The following is a 23,632-nucleotide window of genomic DNA, read 5'->3' on the forward strand; positions in this document are numbered from 1 at the left end:
AGTCACAAAAGGCCAACTATTCTATGCTGCTACTATTTTAATTAAACTCATCATTTCTTTTTAAGAGAAAAGTGGGCTAACCCAGCAGGTTTCTATGCCTCTGATCTTACTCTGATCTTTCAACTCATTCTCCACATTGCAGCTAGGGGAATTGATTTTAAAGGAGAATCTAAAGTATGTCACCTATTGCCACTCCCACAACCCCAATTGTAGCGTGCAATAATCTTCATTTTTTAAGATACACTTTAAAGACTTAGAAGTCTTTTGTAATGTGGCTCCTGACTACTTTCTACTCCTGTCTCTTGCCACCTGCTCATATAACCTGAATGTTAGCCATGTGCAGTTTTGTTGAACGGCATCTCTCTGGCTTGGTCACACATTGTTTCCTACATACAATGGCTCATGTACTGTGCTAACCACTTTCATATAGATTATATCATTTAAGCCTCACAGCAATCTTGGTCACAGATATTTTAGAAATAAGGAAACCGAGACTTGGAGAGGTTCTGCAAATTGCCCACAGTTTAAGACTGATAAGCAGTATTCTAAATGCATGCAAATACCGTATTTACGTACAAAATAGTATGTCTCTGTTTTGCTGCCCTTACGCCATTTAGCAGTTTACACTGGAGTCTGGGAAACTAGGACTATGGTGACTGATGTGTAGTGATTCTTCATGGTTTATCACCTGTCCTCTTTGATGGGTCCAGAAACTTCAATGTTTTAGGCCTAATTAGGTCAGATAAGAGAATTTATACACCTCAGACAAGGGAATTTATACATTCAGAACATTACTAAACAATCTTTGCCAGATGTTTAGTCCATGAAATTTTCTTTTTCACATTGAGAAATAATATATAGTCTGATTTCAGCCTAAATTCAGGATTTGTTCCATTTAAGTTTTCAAGTAATGAATTGTAGAGTCCAAAATTCCCAGACATGTTTGTACTATTCCAAGGCTTTTCTTGCATAGTATTTCCAGTGGATGGAACAGTGCTGATTAAAGACTGGAGTCCTAGCACAGTGCCTTTCACGTAAGAACCCTGGGATAAAGATCAAGGGTTTTATTCTGACTGTTATTTCCTAAGACCAAAGGCAAATCATAAAGTCCCCTTGTGCTTTGATAGAATAAGATACTATTCAAAAAGAGCTCAGAATCCAAACCAAAAGAACCATGCACATATACAAAAGTGTAAAGTATAGTATTCTTAAGGCTGGAGATTGAAAGAAAAGTGAAAAATTTGAAATATACTTCAGACCACTATTATTATCATTGACATCTTCTATTTTCTAAGCCAACAGTAGAATGTCTGCTCTTTTTTTATAAATGAACATTTGATTCAAAAGCAAACCTTAATGAATCTAATACAGTCTTATGTGGCTTGAACATCATGGTATAGAAAAAATGCAAAAATATTTAAGTTTTGGTGTAACTTTAATTAGACATTGGCTTCATAATAATGGTGAGGTCTATTGCAAGGTGTCTTCATAACTAAACAATGAGACTGGTTGGGAAGGTCTTTCCATTCATTTTGCATAGTGGAAAACTACCCTACATAACTACTAAGGGAAGAGGTTAGTATTGAAATTTAGCCCCTTTAGTTCCTATTCTAGAACTCACTTTTCCCACTTCCACACTACACTTTTCTAAGTGGAAAATTATTTTATTGTCTTGAAATTTCTGGGTGACTAATAATGTGTTTCAACACAAATTCTAAGATCACTTCAGTGATTACTCTGTTTTTCCAAAGATGTGCTTAATTTAATGTCACATTGTATATTTATCAATATATTTCCCTGTATCTCTAGAAAAAAAATGCTCTTCAATATTTTATGTTTTTCATAAATATCATTTATGTTTTGCTTGAATATCACATAGCAACTCATTTAGTGTATTTTTAAATTTAATCACCTAGAGCAAGTAGACACATTTCCCCTTAATGTGTTAAGATAATTATTTCATTGTAATTCACAATGATCGACTTGATGTGAAAAGTTGAGTGGCTGTTTAAATGGAATAATTTTGACATTTAACAGCTACAAGTATACTTTCTTTATCCCGGAATAACATGTCAGAGATTAATTTTAAAACAAATTTCCCTAATAATAGGAATCATGAATGAACAATTGAATTGTCTGCATTTACTTTGCTTTTTCACCCTTAAGAACAACTAGTGCAAAATTTAGACTATGCCACAACTGATGTATTTTCAAAAGATTTATTCTTTGTCAGTAAAGGCTCCTGTCCTACATTATAGTTGAAAATGTTATAAAAATAATAAGAGGTAAAAAGTTCAAAGTACTGATACATGCTATGTTGTGGGTGAATCTCAAAAACAGTATGCTAAGAGAAAGATGCCAGTCATTTAGGACCACATATTGTAGTGTTTCATTTTTGCTGTTTTTCAGAAAAGGCAAATCAACAGGGACTGAAAGAAGAGGGGTTGCCAGAGGCTGGGCACAGGAATGGGGGGTAACTGTAAATGACTCAAAGTTTCTTTTGGGATGATGGAAATGTTCTAAAATAAGACATGATGATGGTTGCACGCCTCTGTAAATATACTAACAATCATTGAACTATACATTAAAATGGGAATTTGATGGTATGTAAATTATATCTCAGTGAAGCTTAATAGATGCAGGGCTACAAATAGCTTGAGTTAATTAAGACTGATTCTCAAAATAAAATAAGTTTACATCATTTATGTATCAATACCCTGTATGTTATTCTCCCAGATCTAATGGAGATAACACCATAGCAGGAAGACATGGCCCTGACTCTGAAATTTGCAACCCAACTAAAAATAGATATCAGCAGGCAGAAAACAGTATCCTACACACTGAATACTTCAAGCGTTAAGTGAACATTGAGTAAAATGGAATTATTTTTGAAACAACATAGGTTACATTCTTCATTATTCTTTCCTAAGACAAATGCTGGCCCAACAATAGAATTTTCATCATCGCTTGGTTGTCAACAGAGTCACTGGTCATTTCAAGCCTAGACTCGAAACTCTGTCAACATTTTCCGTTTGGAAATCCTGTGAAAAGAGGGGTGTGCATTTAACTTTTTATTCTCAGCTTACAGTGCAACATTGGACACATAGAACACACTCAATTTAAAACATTGTCAGTATAAATCGAGATGAATTCACAATCTCCAGTGAATCAAGCAGGCGTGTTCAGAAGCCACAATTAAATAAGGCAGAACACAGTGAGTACTTGGACAAAATTCATCACAGGATTAAAAACAAAAACCCCAGTTCATCCTGATGGGGAATAAGGATACACAGAGGAAGTGATGTTTGAACTGGGCCTTGAAGGATGAGTAGAGTAAAAGGATTTGTAACAGTTTTCAAAAATAGGATCTACTTCATGTTGGTACCCCTGAGATCCAAATCTAGAAACGGCAAATTGAAATTCTTTATTTTCTTTCAAATGTCAAAACATTCTAGAAAGATACACAATAAATATCGTGATTAACCTAAGACATACTCTGATCTTAGCTGTAATTTAATATGATTGGATTGTGGAAAGAAAAGAATGTTTAGTTAAAACATGAGAAGAGGATAAAGTACCTGTATCTATTTTTTTATCTTCAGAAAAGTCTTCGAACCATGGACAATGTGCTCTTTGTCCCTACTACAGAAAAAGAAGTTCCCTAGGTAAGTATCAACCTACCATTCCAACCTTAAAAATGTCAGAGGGGACCGAGAAACAAAACAAATAACTTTTTTCTTCTGACATTCACCTTTAGAGCATTGAACAGATGCTTATAAGAGGACTTTTAGAAAATATACTTTCTTCTAATCCAGTGAGATAATGAGCCAACTCACCAGTAAAGATCTAGGCCTGCTCACATTATTAGTGATTTGGAAGATTGAAAACTATTTCTACATCACATAATTGAATTAAAAATTTTATAGGAACAAACACCATGTGATATGACGATCTTTTAGTATCTCTGTTCAAAATGCATAATATGATTCTAATTATGAGGAGAGGCTGGGTGCGGTGGCTCATGCCTGTAACCCTGAGCAAGGAGGTCCAGGCGGGAGAATTGCTCGAGGCCAGGAGTTCAGGGCTGCCATGAGCTCAGCACTGTACTCCAGCCTGGGCAACAGAGTGAGACCTTGTCTAAAAAAAATCATGAGGAAAGATCAGTCAAACTTAATAAGGGACATTCCAAAATAATAATCAGCCTGTATTTCTTCAAGAAATACTTCTTCAATGGCATGAAAAAGAAAAACTGTGAAACTGTCCCAGACTCACATGAACCTGGAGGACATTATGCTAAGTGAAATAGGCCAGGCACAGAAACAAAAACACTGCATGATCTCACCTGTATGTGGAATGGAAAAAGTTGAAATCGAAGCAGAGTAGAATAGAATGGTGATAACTAGGGTCTGCAGCGAGAGGGTAGGTAGAATGGGTAGATGTTCATCAAAGGGTAAAAAGTTCAGGATGTCTAAGTTCTGTAGCATGGTGACTATATTTAATAACAACTCACTGTATACTATAATATTGCTAAAATGTTCTCACCACAAAAAACGGTAAGGATATAGGTGATAGATATGGTAATTAGTTTGATTTAATCATTTAAAGATGTATAATGTGTCAAAATATAACATGTACATGATAAATATATACAATTTTTATTTGTCCATTATACTCTAATAAAGCTGGGCAGATGGTGGGAAAAAGAAGCAGACTAAAGAGATAAAAAAGCAAAAGATAAAATAAATGATCCTGACCTGGATCCCAGACCAGAAAATAAAATTGTTATAAAGGACAATTGCTAGTGGCCTGTCCCAGCCCTGTCTAGAGGAATTAAGCCTTTGAAAACCTCTTAGAGACAAGTCCTCTCTCTAGCCCTGGTCCTCACCTCAACTTCCCCTCCAAGGGGGTGGCAGGAAGGATAATTCATAAAATGTAAATAAAGTCTGTACGTGAGAAAATAGTATACATCAATGTTACATGTCTCAATTCTGATAATTGTACTATGGTTTCCTAAGATAATTTCCTTAGTTTTAGAAGCTATTTAGAGTTAAAAGGACATGACATCTATAATTTACTCTCAAATGGTTTGCAAATAGCATAATAATAATATGTATATATGCAAACAAACACAGAGAATGATCAAATAAATATAGTAAAATGTTAACAATTAGTGAAGCCAGGTGAAGAGTATGGGAATTATTTGCACTATTACAATTTTTTGGTAAACCTGAGATTAATGTAAAACAATATAAAAAGGAATTTATACGTCTGCCTTAGGAGCTCTTCCGAGAAAACATACAATTTACTCAACCTTGAAGACATGGTGGTCCTTTGCCACCAATTAAATTTTCCCACTTCAACTCTTAGAAACAGAATCCAACTCAAAGTAAGCAGATTTGCAATAAAACAAGTAAAACCAAGTAGCTTTTGATTCATCAGATCCATGTAATTTTACTTTCTAGTAGTGATCACCAGGCTTATATTCCTGATATCAAAAAGTCTTACAAATCATAAAATGGGCACTTATTTCTTTTTTTTTTGGGGAGAACAAATAAGACTCAAGCATAGAATGATCACTTCAAAGGAAACTTAAGAATGAGCATGTCATGTGTAACCAGGAAAAGATTCAAAGAAAGAAATTCCCTACGTCTTGTCATAAATATTAAGTGGAATGAACCCATTGCAGATACCTGTTTCCCTGGAAACCCATTCAATTGAAATTCCTGCAAAAATTAACATGTATTTTTTCCCCTTAAAGGGCAGTAGCTTCTTTTACTTACACAGTTTTGACCTTTAGTTTTACATCTTAGTCTTATTATAAGAAGTTATTTCCAGAACTAGGCAAACAAAGAGCTGAATACGTATCTTTTCATTAGGCCTGAGGCTTAGCTTACAATAGTATGGCCTTTACAGCTGTACTAGACGTCTGGGGCAAGTATGGGTGGTTGGGGTACAATCTGCCAGTCATAGAGTATTGCAGTCTAGACTAATAAACCATCAACCCACACATGATATTCTTACTCAAATGCCAAGTGACTTTATCATATAGATAATAATTGAGTTAAACAGGCTCAGATGCAGCACAGTTCTGTATTTTAAGAGGCAGTAAAGTTTAATAAAGCCAAGCCCCTCATATAAGCCAATACTGACAAATGTCATGGGGATAGAGGTTCACAATATATAATAATCCTGTGTCAGGTCAGTGCCATGGAGAATAGCTCTGGACCATGGAGGATTTCTGACTCTAATCTTACTTGAAAAGCTCAGCTGGTTCTGAATTTCTGGTACCCTGGCAGTGTGGATAGAGGGTCATATTTGTTCCAGTTCAGTCAAGAAGGCTGAATTGGCTAATAACTGAAAGATCAATCTGTAAATACAGCTCACAATTAGAATTAGCCACAGACTAGAATAACTGGAGAGAGAAACTGGCCCTGTGCCAGGGCAGGTCATAAGCACAGGTGAGACAGTTCCCGTCGGTACATGCTTCTTAGCCTGCAATGCCACTATCAGAGGCTACCTTTGGCATCAGGTCACTGCATCTCCAGGGGTACTCAAAACCCAAAGCCTCCCTGTCCTGGAGAGGTAAAGATATAAGTCAGTACTGGTCACCAACACCTTCAGGGGAATAAGTTTTTTTTAAGGAAAATGAGACTGTTTTCCGAAACTGAAGAGGGAAGAAGCCTAGGCTTTGTAGAGAACTGAAAATGGGTTTGGATAGCCCAAAGACTCCTATATTCCTGGGAAAAGATGTCCTCAAGGGAAATAAGGACACTGAAAGAGATGGTTTAAGTCAACTGATTTCCTAACGTATCCTGGAGCTGTTTTCGGGATGAACATAGCTTGTTTTAGGGGGCTGGTAATGATGTAATGTATCTTGCCTTGTCTTCCCCACAAGGGGAAATATGATTATCATACTGGAGGAAGGCCACTTTAAAAATGGAGTGTAGATTCATGTCTTTGGTTTCTTCATGGTCAATTAATCTCTGACTAGGTTCTTTGTTGGAGAGAATGATTGATTTAGCCAAGGTGAAATAGCTGGTTAAGTGTCAAAGCCAAGAACCAATGGTCATCTGTTCTAAACATTCTCCAATGTGTTTACTAAGTGCTGGTCAACAGCCCTAAGACATGACGCAGCAGGCCAGCTGTGTAAGGTGAGGCTTTTGGGGATCTCTTGACAGCTTATCATCATTATGGCATTCACACATTTGCCTAGATTTGGCTGAAAACTCTTTGTAGTTTAAACCTATGCTCAGGGTCAGGCCTTGACAAACAATGAGATCGGTGATGTTTGTCTTTAGAGCATTGACAATGAGGTGAGTGCTGCTCACAACCTGACGAGCTGCACAGTGTTACTTGGCAGTCCTGTTCCTTATGATTATTCTTTTCTTTCTGTCTTATCCCTCGCTATCCTTACCCTGTTCATGGCCACTGTTTATTCTCATTCTTTCCATTGTCTTCATTGGACCCTGTCAAGAGTAAAGGGAATTTTATCTGATTCATCCATTTGGAGAAGCTAATGACTTGACAAGATATCCAGCCAGTAAGTTTGTGTTTTGAAAGACCACAATGAAAGGGCAATGGTAGAATTACAAGCATTCAGGGCAACTTGTAGGAGATGTCCTGGGGAAGGGAAAGACTTTGATTCTGGTGGTCACCTACAATGTCTTTGTAAGGCTGACCCTCCTGTCAATATCTTTCCAACTTCAATGCAAGGTCCATCAGCCATCCACTTGTATCTAATTTTGTCTGAAAACTACCTATTGGAAGAGTCAAGGGATTTGGCTATTGATTCTGTTCCTTCTGTGTCCATAATACTCCTGGCTATAGAACTTCAATCCTGTCAGTCACAACTTACTGGTTACTCTTACATGGGCATTCTGCCCTTCTAATGCCCAATCTGCTTCTCATAGTCTTTCTGCCTCATTGTAAGAGTAATAACTCCCATTTACTCAGCACTCACTGTGTCCAATGAGATCATTTAAGAGCATATTTCTTTCCACAATTCTATGAGAGAAGGTCTCCATTTTACAAATGAGAAAACTGAGACTCAGGCAAACTAAGTGACTTGCCCAAGTTTCAATGGCTGGTAAGTGACAGCATCAGAAAATGACCTCAGACTGTATAAACAGATACGTGCTGACCCCTACTGCTCCCATCACAGCAGGTCTGACGGCCCTGCATCTTTACCTGCCAGTAGATCACTATTTCCTCTGCAGTCCCAAATTCTTTCCTTTGGATCTGGAACATTCTTACCCCTTAGAGTCATAGGGGATTATAACAGTAGAGAGAGGTCTGACCCTGTAGCCAGATTGCCTGAGTTGGAATTCCAGTTTAGTGACTTCCTTTTCCCCTTGATTTCTTATTTAAATTTTAAAATTTTGAAAGACTCTGAAAGAAAAAAATACTTTGGTTGGGTTGCTATGGACTCTTTTTTCAACTGTTTATGCCTCTACTAGAGCTGTGTACATGACGTTTTGTTTTGCTTCCTTTCATTTATTTTTATATAGTTCAATGTATTTCAAGGTCGGAAAGGGTGGCAAAACTGGAGGAGGTGGGCACAAGGCTAAGAGGTGTGTTTATATTCTAAGAACAGTTATCATTGTTTAGTTTCTCCTAAGTGCTAGGCTCTATGTTGGGTGCTTTACACATATTACCTTTCATCTTTTTTCTTTTCTTTTTCTTTTTGTTTTTTGAGACAGTCTCGCTCTGTTGCCCAGGCTGGAGTGCAGTGGTGCAATCTCAGCTCACTGCAATCTCTGCCTCCTGGGTTCAAGCATGTCTCCTGCCTCAGCCTCCTGAGTAGCTGGAATTACAGGTGCAAAGCACCACACCCAGCTAATTTTTTTTTTTTTTTTTTTTTGTATTTTTAGTGGAGACAAGGTTTCACCTTGTTGGCCAGGCTGGTCTCGAACTCCTGACCTCAAGTGATCCACCTGCCTCAGCCTCCCAAAGTGCTGGGATTACAGGCGTGAGCCACCGCACCTGGCTTTTCATCTTTTTTTTTAAAAATAACCTTCATTGAAATATCTTTCATCTTTACACAAATCTGAAAGCTAGATATTATACCCCTGTTTAAAACTAAGTTGACTGAGGGTTACAGAGGTTAAAAAATTTTCCCTGAGCTGATCATTTAAACAGCAAGAAATCAACTTAAGCCTAACTGTGAAGCATATGATTATAACATTAAACAAATTACACATATCATTATTCATTAATATATTCACGAATATTCATTAATACATTCTTTGTAAAGAATTTTGAATGTGGTTGCATATGGAGTTAATCCTTATTTCACTTTTTACGGTATCTACTGAAACAAGTTTGATGTGTATCTGGGAACTTTTTCTATACACTTGTAAACACACAATTATAAAGATTTTTAATGCTGTAAATGAGATTACACAATTCTTAGTGTGTGCTTACTTTCATTAAGCATTCTTAAAATCACTACTTTTAAAAACATCTGTTTTTAATTTTTCTAGTGAATGCTTTGGACCTACCACAATTTATTGGAACATTCCCCAGTGGACAGACATTCAGATTGCTTCCAGTTAATCAGTAACAAAAACTAAGATTCAAAGAACACTTGAACAGACTTGTGCCCTGTGTGTTTCCCTGGGACAGATTATGATGAGAGGTATGGTGGGGCTCATCTGCATCTTTTGGCATGACAGACACTGTTCTGTTGGCCTTGGAAAACACAGGGTGGTCCATCCCCTGCTCTCTGCTGCATCTCAGTGAATTTCTGATATCCACCTTCCTTTGACATTGCTCTGTTTCCAGTTTTTTGTTTTTTCTTCACTCCACTCTCACTGGTAGCTTTTTTTTCTCCTTGACCTTCTATTTCTGTCTGCCCCAGTATACTTATGGGGTACTCTTCCCTGCCTTTGAAGTGCCAAATCACACAGCTATCTGACATATGCCAGAAGTGGGGAGAGAGCCATTGTTTTCATGTTGATTGCTAACGTTCCCAGAGTGCCCTTGAGGTATATGAATCACTGGCACTCTCAGCTGGGACTGCAGATCCTGATGTATGGTGAGTGGGGCAGAGTGGAGAGCAGAGATGGATGGAGCAGATGATGGTACCGGCGGAAGGGCTCAAGATTTTTAATCCTCCGCCTTCTAAAATACTCATTCACCTGCAGATATCTTTCTGTTTTACTTAAGGACAAAGATAGCAATCATCTGCTGAAAATGTGAATGTCTAATGTGAAGGATTATAATGCACACAATGACTTGCATGTATGTCTCCAACTTTGGGAACACTTCGTTATGTTGGTAAGTGAGGATGGTACATCATTTGAAATTGTCATCACTGATTTGATTCATTTTTTTATCTTTATGAAAAGCATGAGTTAATAGTTTTCCCTTTTGCTGGCATATGATATTGTTTAAAAAATTACTTGTCTAATTCTTGAGGACTGATTTAATAAATTATGATACATCTACAAGCAAGAATAATCTATAGCCAATGAAAGTCAGGACTCAGAAGAACATTTAATGATGTAGGAAAATGTTCATGATATATTGTTAGGCATTAAAAGCAGGTTAAAAGGGCATGCCTGATATGACCCCATATTTTGTATGTCTATAAAAAATAGACATACATAGAGAAAAGACCAAAATATAATAACAATCTATAATGCTTACTCTTGGGGGATAGAACTTCAACCAATTTTAAAAAATTATTTGCAATTTAAAAAATTTGTAGAACTTTTTTTCTACCGTGAACATATAGGCTCTTATAATGAGAGAAAATAAGTTGTTCTTAAAATTATTTTGACTCATTCCCTCTTGCCTTCCTGGGTATCTGAGAATCAGTTTTAAAAATATTAAGCACAGAGACATTTCCGTGAGATCACTGATTGCTGCTCTCCTTTTTCTGAGTCCACCAGGGAGTGGGTGAGTCCCTGCCTTGTTTCTTCCCTTGGGTTTCAGTGTTTCAGGAAGGTCCCTGATTGACATCAAAGTATAGAGACCTGACTGCCTGGGTTCAGCAGGGCTGGTTGGGTCCAACTTCAGGGGTCCACGCATCTGTCCGGAGCCCATCCTTGTGGGACTGGGGGGACCCTGGGGTTCCCAGAGAGAAGTACAGCAGGGCATGAGAGGGCAGAGGGGAGAAGCCTTGTAAGAATTCAAGGGAGGATCAGGGCCCCGGTCAAACAGTGTGGGGTTCTCAGAGGGGCTCAAGACCCAGGGGGAGCTGCTATAAGGCAGTGACTAATCAGACCTTCCAGCTGGGAATTGAGATAAGCCAGGCCCAAAGAAAGGCCCAACCAGGAATGGAGGGACTCAAGTGGCTACCCACATGCAGTCAGTAAGGGAAGAAACATGCACACTCCCCAAGTGCCCACCAGGTGGCAGACCTTTTCCTGTGCTACAAGTTTTTTAAGCGTATTCTCAAACAGGTCATGATATCCAGGTATTAAGAATCTACACTGGGCTGGCGGCAACATAGATGGCTGCATCCCTCTCTAGAGCTTCCAACTAGTAGTCTGGGTGGGGCCTGAGATTCTTATGTCTACAAAACTCGAGGTTCTGCTAGTGCCACTGGTTGGTGCCACCACACTTTTCAGTAGCACTGGATATATCATCTCAGACTGGGAAGGGAGGAGGAGAACAGGGAGTAGGATGTGGTCCTCATGGTGAGCAATCAGTTCAAATCGTGATTAAAGTGCTTTTAATGCCTAACAAGAAGTGTGGCATGGAAAGAGCGGGTGTGGGTGGGTGGGGTGAGTTGCAGAAGGGAAGGGGTCACTTGCTCCACTTGCTCCTGATTAAAATAGTGTCTGCTACTCCAGCAGATTCAAATTGTGGGCCCTGTGACAGAATGTAAGGGCTCCAGAGCTCTCATTCTAATTAAATGTGTTACCAGTTAATTCATTTAGGGTACCTGCAGCAGACAGAAGTATAGGTATATGCAGATTAAAATAAAGGCAGTAAGGCCAGTTGCAGTGGCTCACACCTGTAATCCCACCACTTTGGGAGGCTGAGGCGGGCGGATCACCTAAGGTCAGAAGTTCGAGACCAGCCTGGCCAACATGGTGAAATCCTGTCTCTATGAAAATTAGCTGGGCATGGTGGTGGGTGCCTGTAATCCCAGCTACTCAGGAGGCTGAGGCAGGAGAATTGCTTGAACCTGGGAGGTGGAGGTTGCAGTAAGCCAAGATCATGGTGCTGTACTCCATCCTGGGAAACAGAGCAAGACTCCGTCTCAAAAAAAAAAAAAAAAAAAAAAAAAAAAAAAAAAAAAAAAAAACAGTATCCAGAACAAAATGAAAACCCAAATCTTAGATAGCTACCAAAAATAAGCCTAAAGAAACAATATAATTTTACTACAAATATAAATCAGTGACTTCCAAACTATTTGAAGTGAAAGACTATTTTAAAAATCTGGTTCATTATGGACCAAAACATGATTCTACTGCACAAGACTTTTACACAGTTCAAGCCACACGTGACTGACCAGGCAAGTTTGACAACACCCAACTAACTGTCTTTATCCTGTTCAGTGAGATGAATTCACCGATCATACATTTGAATGCCAGTGGCAATGCCAAATTGCTATAAAAGTTTCTAGGCCGGGTGTGGTGGCTCAAGCCTGTAATCCCAGCACTTTGGGAGGCCGAGGCAGGTGGATCACGAGGTCAGGAGATTGAGACCATCCTGGTCAACATGGTGAAACCCCGTCTCTACTAAAAATACAAAACATTATCTGGGCATGGTGGCGTGTGCCTGTAATCCCAGCTACTGAGGAGGTTGAGGCAGGAGAATTGCCTGAACCCAGGAGGCAGAGGTTGCGGTGAGCCGAGATCGCGTCATTGCGCTCCAGCAATGAAACAAGAGTGAAACTCCGTCTCAAAAAAAAAAAAAAATGTTTCTAAAGTTTACTCTCAGTTTCTGTATTTGCATCCATAGAAATAGTAATGACCACTTTGCAGAACGGTCCCAGTCCCCAGACCACACTTAGAGGTGCACTGGTCTAGCCTGCTAGATGATTGATCTGGCAGACGGGCTCACTGCACAACTTCAAGCATTCAATTTGTTCTTTGGATCCTGTTGTGCAGAATTAACTTTTGTATCCTCAGGACTATTTTGTTCTTATTGTTTCTACTTGGGGTCCTTGGGATAGGGCTAGTTGGATGTCCTTTTGGCCCTGCTGCCATTTTCTTATGCTTGGACATCCAGGACATCCTCTATACAGTAGATACTAGGTAAGCACTGATGAGCGAATGCATGGATTACTAGCCCAGGACTGAGATGTCAAGCATGCTTGAGGGATAGACAGCCAGCTAGGAAATAAATGCCCAACATGAACAAACATCAAAATAGAACTCTCTTCATAGTAACAATATAGAGCTGACAAACAGAGCAGATGGAGAAGAACCAACTCTATAAGGAAGGGCTGCCTAATTTTATTGCTGTCCTGGACTCACTGCTGCCTGACTCAATACACGTGCCCATTTTGAATGAATGATATTTAGTTTATAAGTTTCTTGGGCCACGATGACATAGGTTTCCTGGTGGCATTTTCATGCTGAACCAAGGCATTGCCTCATGTCTATGTCAAGGTGGACCCTGGTGGTTACTCTGGAAAACACAGGACAGTCATTTTAGTTGTTTTCCTGTTAATATTAGACTCTTGGGGAAGGACTTTAATAATTTAATTATATTTTCCTATTACATCTCTGACTTTCAGTGAAAGAGCTGAATGAATGCAGAATGAATTATCAACTGTAATCTCCTGAAATCTCATGTCCCACCCCACATCCATCTGAAATCCTCCTCTTGCTTCATTCCTTACCAGGCTCACAGCACAGTTCAAGGTATGTATATGATTTAATGATGCATAGCTAATAATAATGATCATAACAATAACGATAGCTGCTATTCGGAGAGACCTATAAGCCAGATACTTTGCTAAATGCTTCAATACATCATCTTACTTAATTGTACTAACAATCATATAAGTTTGCTCAAGGACAGAAAGTAGAAGGGCTAGGATTCTAGCTCAAATAGGTCAGTCTCAAATATTTGTGGTCTTAGCCACTCTACTAAGCATTGTGTATCCAAATAGAGACTGTTTCCTCTTGCTTTTAAGATGGCCAACAAACTGAAATGTGTAGTGTTGGGAACTCTAGATATGTAAGGCCAAGATTTATTATAAATGATAGAGACATAGATGGACTCCATGAACGAATATATGAATGAATATGGGTATCAATTGTGAGAGAATCAAACTGGGTTTATGACATTAGATCACAAGGATGCTAGAGTTTCCTGTTGGCATTTCACTGTAAACCGACATGGCTTTAATACCAGCCCATAAAATTTGGAGATATAATCTGGTCACTTATGCTAAGACGAAATCTCAATTGTATTACAAGCAAATGTATTTAACGCACACACACACGTGTACACATGCACACACACACATGTCCCACATCCTGACTCCTTTGAAAAACTTTAGTTTGCTTTTTTCTAAATAGCCATCTCAATTTCTCAAATGAGAGAGAGTCCAAATACAAACGTTTCCAAAGGGACATGTATAGTTTTGACTGCACTCAAATCAGAGCTCATAATGCTATTTCACTATTACTTCTGAATAACTCTATTTCCAACTGAAACACTCAATTTCCGAGGTAAACTGGTAGTTTTCAGGAGCTTTCAAAGTATTGTCAGAAGACCTAAAAGACCAGTTCTTTTGCAAGAAGGATAAATATAATCACGTGTATATGTTCAAAGTGGAAAAGCTGTAAAAGTCCTTCATGGCTTATACATGGGAGTCTTTGCAAACTTTCATTATTATATATTGGTATAGGATTGCGAGATTTTCAAAACACAATTTAAAACTTTACCATGAGTCATGATCCTTAAAGAAAAACTAAATAGACACCCCCCCAACTTAACTTAAAAAAAACCCGACTAAACTGAAAAAGAATGGGAAATTACATGAACTTAGACATTTAAAGATAGAGATTGATCTCTTGGACATTGAAAGACACAAATTGATTTAAGATGCAAAGATTTTGGGGAGCCCTAAGACAATAAAGCGATCAGCAGAAAGACATCTGTCAGGGTGGAGGCGACCTGAGGTAAAGAACAGTTAAATCTAATGCAATCAGGAACTTAGGCCAGTTTAAGGTTTTTTTTTGCCTTATGAGGTGACAACCTCCTAACACCATAATCTCTCCTTTCAGGATGATGACACAAGGATTTAATGAGTAGAAGACAACAACTTAAAACCTCTCGTTGGAGCATGAATTGTCTAGGTTAGAGGTAGGCACTGAGATCCCATTAGCTACTGGCACAATTGGGAAAAGAAATGTACACATGCACAGACACACTTTAAAGCAAGACGTCATGAAAATACAGCGATGCCTGTTTCTACTCAGACCCAAGAATAGGATTAGAGCCAAAAGGAACAACCCCTCCATTAATTAGAGAAGTAAAAATGTCTTCACCCCAAGTGTCCCAGCACAACGTGAAACTGAAATGAACTGCCTTTCTTTGGATTCCCCTTATTTATTTACGTTTAAAAGAAGATTTGAAGATGATGACACCTAGTAAAAGAACAGTTGGAGAAAACACGTGGACACCACACGTTGGAAGAGAAATGTAGACCACGGAGTACACAACTACAGAAGGATTTTTTTTTTTCCTTGTTGAAATACGTGATAATGGGCTAATAAAAATCTGGTTACCTTTACATTTCTTCTCCTCTGTTTGGAAGGTCTGGGCACTCGAGACACTCTGGTCGTTCACATCATCATGGTCCAGATGGAATATCGAGCTAGTCCAAGTGGCCTGGATGAGATGTGGCGATGACTGTTCATTTTTCAACGTGCTACGCCTCTCTGAATGGCTCTTCCTATGTAGGCAGGCTTCAGACATTCCTACTAGCTTCCAGTCGTGTTCTCGGTCTGGACAGTGCTTCGGTTTGTCCCAGGCTGTAAGGCCATTTTCTAAAGGGTTGAAAAACACGAGATGACGAGCTGTTGGCATTGTCAAGATTTTGCTGAGATGCAGAGTTTTGGAAGGCAAGTTGTTTCTCAATTCTTTTGGGCTGACAATATTCACATGCCACTTGACGGCAGTGATAAGATGCAAAATTTGTCAGCCTTGGGCATTTAGCCACTGCAGTTGGATTGCCTGATGGAGTAATCAACACATTCCCCCTTATTTGAAATGCCTAGAAAGACATCAGTTCCTGCATGGCCAGGCTGTACTTTCGCCAGCCCCACTTCCACAGCAATGGCCCAGGAGCAAGTTTACACACCAATTTATGTTACTGCTTAGATGACCATTTGAGGTCTTGAGGGTCAGGGCTGGCCGTGAACACTTTTCAGATCCTTAGGACATAAAACACCCAGGATTCAGCCTTGTTTGACTTGGGTTTTATCACAAGCTGACCTGAGGGACACCCTGTTACTTAAGTGGGACGTGCTCACGTGGCCACACCGACAGTGGCAACTCTGTTTTTACCACCTTCTGCCCCTGATGGCCTACAAAAAGAAAAAGAAAAACAAAAACAAAAACGGGATCTTACAAATAGAAGTTTTATAAAGGGCTTCAATATAGTCCCATCTTGGCAATAACAGATGAAGGAAAGCAGATAGCGCGTTAGCTGTGGGACAAATTAAGAGCCCAAATGATAGAATGATGATGAGCTTAAAATCTCTTTGGTTGGAGTACAGCTGGTTAATTATTTATGTATATTATACATAAATATATATATATTTAATTCAATTTATAGGGACTTGAGGATCTGGCCTACAGAAAATGGGAAAAAATGTAATAATATGATGAAAAATTTCTGACACTAACCTGCCCTGGTGGCAAATTTTACTTCCTTAAATATCTTTACTGTACATGGATATAGAGAGCACAAATGAGCAAGCTAATATGTATACATATTTGTATGCATGTTGTACACATTAAAAACACATAACCCATCTGGTCATCCATATTCTCAGAAATTCTTAAGCTACTGTTTGTCAAAATTAGAAAAAATATAATATAAATATGTGAGTCCTCCTTTTCAGAGTTTATACAGTCTTTTTAAAGTGATCACATATGGTGATTAAAAGACTATAATTTATATCTGAATATTTTTTAACACTGAAATTACCAGAAAGACCATGGATACCCATATCCCTGGTCCTTAGATACAAGTCCATCCTGACCTGTGCATAGCACAGTGAATTTTAAGCTGACTTTTCAATGAATTTTAAAATATTTAACATGAGGGTTACTGCTTTAGGTTTTCATAAGCACCCTCTCGAAAGCTACCAGATGTCTTTAGCTAATGTTGGTTAGGAGGGTTTTTCTAAAAGTGTAAATTGCTCTCAGTCACTTTTGAAAGTTGCATTTACCCTTCTGGGTTTTCATATTACTATGAGAAAATTCCAATGCCCATACACACTGTATTTCTACTCCAGGAGAAAACCATGAACAATAGTAACAAAGTAATAATCGACACGATTCCTTTGTCATAGTAAATGGAAATGCTGTGACTTGAAATAGCTTAATTTGGCCAGTAAGCAGAAAGTCTCCTTTTAAAAACTGTGTACTGTACTAGCTTTTGGGTGTAACATTTGATCTTATTCAGAGAAGAGCTCTGAAAATTCACTCTATGCAAAGGGCTGTGCTAAGCATTGTATTAGGTACATTAAATAAACATATTCTTCCTTTTCAAAGTTTACATGGCATTATTTATTGCATGGTAAACCAGAAAGATCTGGACTTTTACCACTTTCAACTGTGCTAGCTACTGGTGCAATTACTGGCACTTATTCTCACTATCCATTAAAAGGCAACAACAGATTGAGATCTTGAAAGATTGTATTGCATTTTGAGCTAAACATATCCATATATAACTCATTTAAGTACCATTATCCATAAGGGCTTGAGGTTTTCATGAGCTATCTATAAAGTTACTGAGTGCAAGGGTTAATTCTGGGCCGAATGAGATTGATTTTATTTCTACTGACATGAAAAGTCTTCTCACCATGCATGTTTTTTATGGCGTCTGCTTTATTTTTAGAGAGACTAAATCCTCAGCAAATTGCATCTCACAAAGCTTAATTTAAATAATGTTAAAGTTCTTACACTGTTTTGAAAAGCTTTAAGATTTGATTTTTCTGCAGAAATTCCTAAAATTTGATATTAATTCCCTTGACCCCACAGAAATGAAGAAATACAGTCAAACTGGGTAGTCATTACTCCTTAGGGAAACAGGGCTTGGATGAGAGACCCTGAAAGGGGCTCCACTCCAAGAGGACATTCCCCTTAATGTGCAGCCTATTAAAGCTTGCTTGGCATATTCCTTGGGCCAGCAAGAAGGGGGTTTCTTCTAAGTGAGGCTGCACTTGGGGTGAGGCAAGGGATAGGATTACTTTCCATTTTCCAAAGAAAAGCAGCTGAGTTGGTTTGGGAAAAGGGCTTCATTCATGGGAGGCATTTACAAGCTCATAATTACTGTCTGTAATTACATTCGAAATAATGATATTCAGCTGCTTAATTGGCAGGTTTATTGGTTGGGCACTGCTGGGAAACCTGGAGACTGGGAAGTCCCGGTTGGGTCATGGGAAAACTCCTCAACAGAAATTTATTTAAGGAGGATTCTTGATTCTTATCCTTGCAAGAACAGGGGGGGCAACATGCAATTCCTATTCCATTCCAAAGGAGGGATTAGATACCCATGACACCAGGCTCCATAAATGCTACCTACTGGATATACTGTTGTTGGTGAGAACTATAAGTTACCTCCACATACCTATGGTTGGCAACAATGGTTTTCAGTAATTTCCTATGTCTAATGCCCATATCCTGCTGTTCCTTTAAAACTCACACAAATGGGATATTTCTTTTTAGGGAGATTAACATCTCAAAAGGTCAAGTCAGTGATTCTCAAACTTTGGTGTGTATCAGAATCACCTGAGGCACTATTAAGCAACACTGAGGCTCTTTGAAGTTGGATAGGGTGCAGGCATGCATAAATCTATCAAGTTCTCCAGGTGATTCTGATACCCAAAAGAGTTTGAGACTCACAGGGTTAAGATAAATTTAAGGTAAGAAAATAAATTATTGACAGATTTTGGATAAGCGTGTAGTCTCCTCAGACTCTAAGGTTTTACATAACCTCAGAGTAAATTTTCATCATCATTCAAGAATTCATCCATTGTTTTGAGGTCTACTGAGTGAAGCCTTAACAGTCAGATGTTAATTAGATTTATCTTGTAGATTCCAGGTATGGAGGTAAGTAAGTATTTACTCAAAAAGCCTGTTGTCACTATAGAAAATGGTGTGGAGATTCCTTAAAGAACTAAAACTAGATCTACCATTTAATCCAGCAATCTCACTACTAGGTATCTATCTAGAGGAAAATAAGTTGTTATATGAAAAAGATACTTGCACATACATGTTTATAACAGCACAATTTGCAATTGCAAAAAAGATGGAACCAGCCCAAATGCCCATAAATCAACTCATGGATAAAGAAAATGTGGTGTATATATATACCATGCAATACTCCTCAGACATAAAAAAGAATGAAATAATGGCATTTGCAGCAACCTGGATGGAAGTGGAGATTATTACTCTTAAGTGAAGCAACTCAGGAATGGAAAACTAAGCATCATATGTTCTCACTCATATGTGGAAGCTAAGCTATGAGGATGCAAATGAATAAGAATGATACATTGGACTTTGGGGACTCGAGAAAGGGTCGAGGTGGCGAGGAAAAAAAAAGACTACACATGGGGTACAGTGTACACTGCTCAGGTGATGGATGTACCAAAATCTCAGAAATCACCACTAAAGAACTTATTCATGAAATGAAACACCACCTGTTCCCCAAAAACCTATTGAAATCTATTGAAACAAATAACAAATAAAAATAAAAGCCTGTTATTCCGAGCATTATCTGGGATACAATGCACACAGTAGTAGAAGTATTTTTTTTTAAAAAAGAGCATTCTAGAAATGATCATATCTTGTTATTCATATAAAGCATGAACTGTTTACTCTTTAATAAATCCCAGCTAACATCCGGCTTTCAATACTTTACATTCTAGACATGAACACAATTAACCAATTTAATTAGTTATGATGAATTAAAAATAAGTAGCACAAAAGAAAATTATTAGATAGGGACATGTGAACTGCACTGGCTTGTGTGTCTCAAGGGAGTTTAGACTTGAGTGATTAGGACTGCATTCGATGACCATCATTCTGATGACTTTGATTGACACAGCACTGATCCAAAGGGTTCTTTTGCAAAAGAACCAAACATAAATCTCATTAACATAACTACTTACATCCTATCTCTGGAAATTTGATTAAAGATGATAGAAAATAAATCTGTCCATCAAAAAGGGAGAATTATATTAAAATATTCAAGTATTTCAGGACACAAGAGTGAGCTGATACCTTAGAAAAGAGCTAAAGCAAAGGAAATAGGATTATGACAAAGTGGTCAGAAAGGGTAAGGTGCGTAGGCTGGGATTTCATGGCACTCTTTGTAAAGAATTTAGCTTGCATTAAAAGGCCATTAATATTAGGTACTGAGACTGACTGCAAACCATATTTTGCATCGGAGGTGTGTGTATAAAATGTGCTTTGTAAACCCAGGGTGTATGTAGAATTATCACTGTGTAGCATCAGACTATTAGGTATGAAGCCTCTAATTTCCATTCTAATTTTTTACTTCAACCCATAGGTTTAGCCTTGCTGAATTCTCAGACTATGTACACCTCAACTGATTTTTTTTTTTAGAATCATGCAGGACAGGAGAGTAATGTTTGGCTGAGCATTTACTGTGAGCCAGGAACTAAACTAGACACGTTATCTTCACAAACATCCAGGGAATATATACTGCTTGATTGACAAGGAACCTAAAATTAAGAGAAGCACTTCACCTCCTCTTCCTTGTCTTTTGGGCTATTAATTGATATGTTCTTATCGGCCTTAGTTTGATGAGTATCAATTGATCTATTAATCGCTATTGTTTTATTTGTACTTTGAAAATTCTTTACAAATTTTACTTGTTACCTCATTTAATTTTCCCATCACTCATTTTATTCATAACAAGTCTCCTTGGTTTTGCTCTCAGCCACTTGCAATCCATTTTCCACAGAGCAGCCAGAGGGAGCATTTAAAAGTATAAATAAGAGCGTACTTCTCTGCTGCTTAAAATCATCCGATGACTTCCTGTCAATATTGGAATAAAGTCTTCAGGCCTTACAGTGGCCTCAAGGCCCCACTGAGTCTCCCTCTGGCTGAGCTCCTCACCCATGGCTCTGCCCCTTCTCTCTATCCTCCAGCCACATGGGCTGCTTCTAACATGGTAAGTCCATTCCCACTGCAGCATCTTGCATAAGCTCTTTCCTACACCTGGAGTGCCCCTACCCGAATCCTTATATCACCAGCTCCCTGTCATTGAGGTTTGAGAGGACCTTTCCTGACCAGCTCCCCAGCCATTTTCTCTTTATCAATCTTACTTTATGTTCTTCATCATGCTCATCACCAATGGGAACCTTTTGTCTGTCCTCACTGGAAATGTCAGCACGACCAAAAATAGGGATGAGCACTGTTGTGGTCATTACTGTGTCTCCAGCACTTGCAAAAGAGCCTTATGAATACTAGGTGCTTGGCAAATTTGTATGGGGGCGGGGAATGTGGATAAAACTATCATCCCTGTTTTGCATATGTGGAAACTGATTTTAGAAAGTGACATGGATATACATGATGGACCTGGACTCAAATCCAGGTCTTCTGACTCTAAAACCTGACCTTCTATACTTCAGTTAGAGTTGCTTCTAGTTACCAAGGACTGTAAACTTTGACCTAGTCCAGAAGCTATTGGAAAGAATGGCTCATTCCTTAAATTTCTTGGTGGCCTCATGAGAAATGGTCATTAGAGAGGCAACAAAACAAAACAACAAAAAACAGTTGCTTCTGAAACATTAGAGATGTGGGTTTTCTGTAAAATAGGAATATACTATTGTTCTGATGACCATACAGGTTAATACGTAAAAAGGTATTGGAACAGTGTCCTGCACATTGTAAGCATGCACTAAGATTAAATTCTTCATTTATGCATCCACATGCCCTCTCTTCCCTTACCTTACTCTCTAACCTTTTCTCTAAATATGATTTCTAAAGAGCATCCCCTGCAAAAAAGGAGTTTGATAAATTACTTCATACCACTATATTAATGGCTAAGAACCTGGGGTGAGTCACCACCCCCCAGTAGAAGTTGTTTTTTAAAGAGGATGCCTGGAAAGCATCTGGGCCATGGCCCAAGGAATGTATCTCTAAAATTGGATTCCTAGTTTCTGTGCAAGGCAGAGGGGAGAGAAATTTTGGTGAAGTGAGCATTTCCTGTTAGGTTTGCCTGAGCATCATTATATCTGGCTTGATTAGCTTGGTAGCTCAAATAACATAAGACACAAATTTGATCCTTACTCAACCTTCAAGCCGTAGCTCATCATTTAAGCATTTTGAAGCAATCTCTCCACCCTCAAAACTTCCATCCCACTTTCCATGTATCTCCCTCCTCCATATGCTACCGTCTACCTTGTGATATATTCATTTACACACGTATATAATTTTCTTAACACTTACAGTGGCTAGCACAATATTCTAAGTAATATTTATTGTCTTGTCATAACTTTGCAAAGAGAAACCTATTTCCTAGGCACATAATTCATGTCCATTTTCTTATCCAAAAGCCACTGGTCTGTTAGGAGGATTTATCATTACAAGCAGTTCAATATGCACTACCAATAGGATTGTTCTCCCAGAACTGCTGGTGAAAATGAAACCCATTTTGCTTTTCAGAGGCAGGAAAAGATAGTGGGTAAGAATATGGGCTCTGCTTGCCAAGGTTCAAATTCTGGCTATACCATATATTAGCTGTGGTTTGGGGAAAATTGCTCTACTTCATTGAATCTCTCTCCTGAATTATCCATAATATTTGTCTTTGTCTCTTCTGTAAGGCAAGAACTTACCATGTCCTCCTTGTGCCATGTCAATAGTGCACGCACCTTTCCCCACTTATTTGACTCTAATCAACGTATCCATCTCTTAATCTCCACAGCTCTAAGTATAATGCTATAACATGATAGGATCTCAATAATATTATCTGGAAATAATTGAATACAATAAACAGATCAAAATATCCCTGAAACTGAACAGAACACATACAGCTTTCTATTTATTTAGGAATTTCTATTTACTAAGCAATAATATGCTCTATGCAAGGCAGAGTTAGCCATAACTGGTTAGCATCAAAGACCTGCAACAAAAGGCAGCTCAGCCATCAACCGATACTGTAGCATAGCCTTAGACAGGCTGTGCCAACAGGGAAGGCAGAAAGAGCAGCTAGATGGCTCTATTCTTCCTCGTCCTCAGGCTGTATAAACCAACTGTGTTTTTACTTTGCTATCTGTATTGGATGCCAGAGCTGGTATCTGAAGGCCATCTTTCTAAGACCTCTGAAACATTGATTTACTCCATTAGTCTACTAACATCTGGGATGGGGTGGGCTGGTCACCACAGGGTAGGCTCCTGGCTTGTGTTGCCCAGTGCCTTTGAATCCACCCAGGTGGCTCCGCCTGGCCTGGGA

The 23,632-nt window shown here is 38.6% G+C and overlaps 1 protein-coding gene and 1 long non-coding RNA gene across 5 annotated transcripts in view; one reads left to right on the forward strand and one right to left on the reverse strand.

Annotated features, from left to right (window-relative positions):
* The window catches only part of THRB (thyroid hormone receptor beta), a 375,781-nt gene that overhangs the window by 59,471 nt on the left and 292,678 nt on the right, over positions 1–23,632 (reverse strand). For all 4 annotated transcript variants that reach the window (XM_032267857.1, XM_032267848.1, XM_032267841.1 and 1 more), the window contains exon 4: positions 15,705–15,965. In XM_032267857.1, the coding sequence (XP_032123748.1) occupies positions 15,705–15,965 (261 nt within the window). The remainder of the gene's footprint in view (positions 1–15,704; positions 15,966–23,632) is intronic.
* On the forward strand, positions 13,220–17,130 carry LOC116542758. The gene is made up of 2 exons (XR_004265341.1): positions 13,220–13,826; positions 15,201–17,130. It is a non-coding gene; the product is annotated as an uncharacterized LOC116542758 (long non-coding RNA).

The sequence above is a fragment of the Sapajus apella genome, unplaced genomic scaffold, assembly GCF_009761245.1.
Source record: "Sapajus apella isolate SASKATOON/1434 unplaced genomic scaffold, GSC_monkey_1.0 scaffold4, whole genome shotgun sequence".
In the NCBI taxonomy this organism is placed as follows: Eukaryota; Metazoa; Chordata; class Mammalia; order Primates; family Cebidae; genus Sapajus; species Sapajus apella.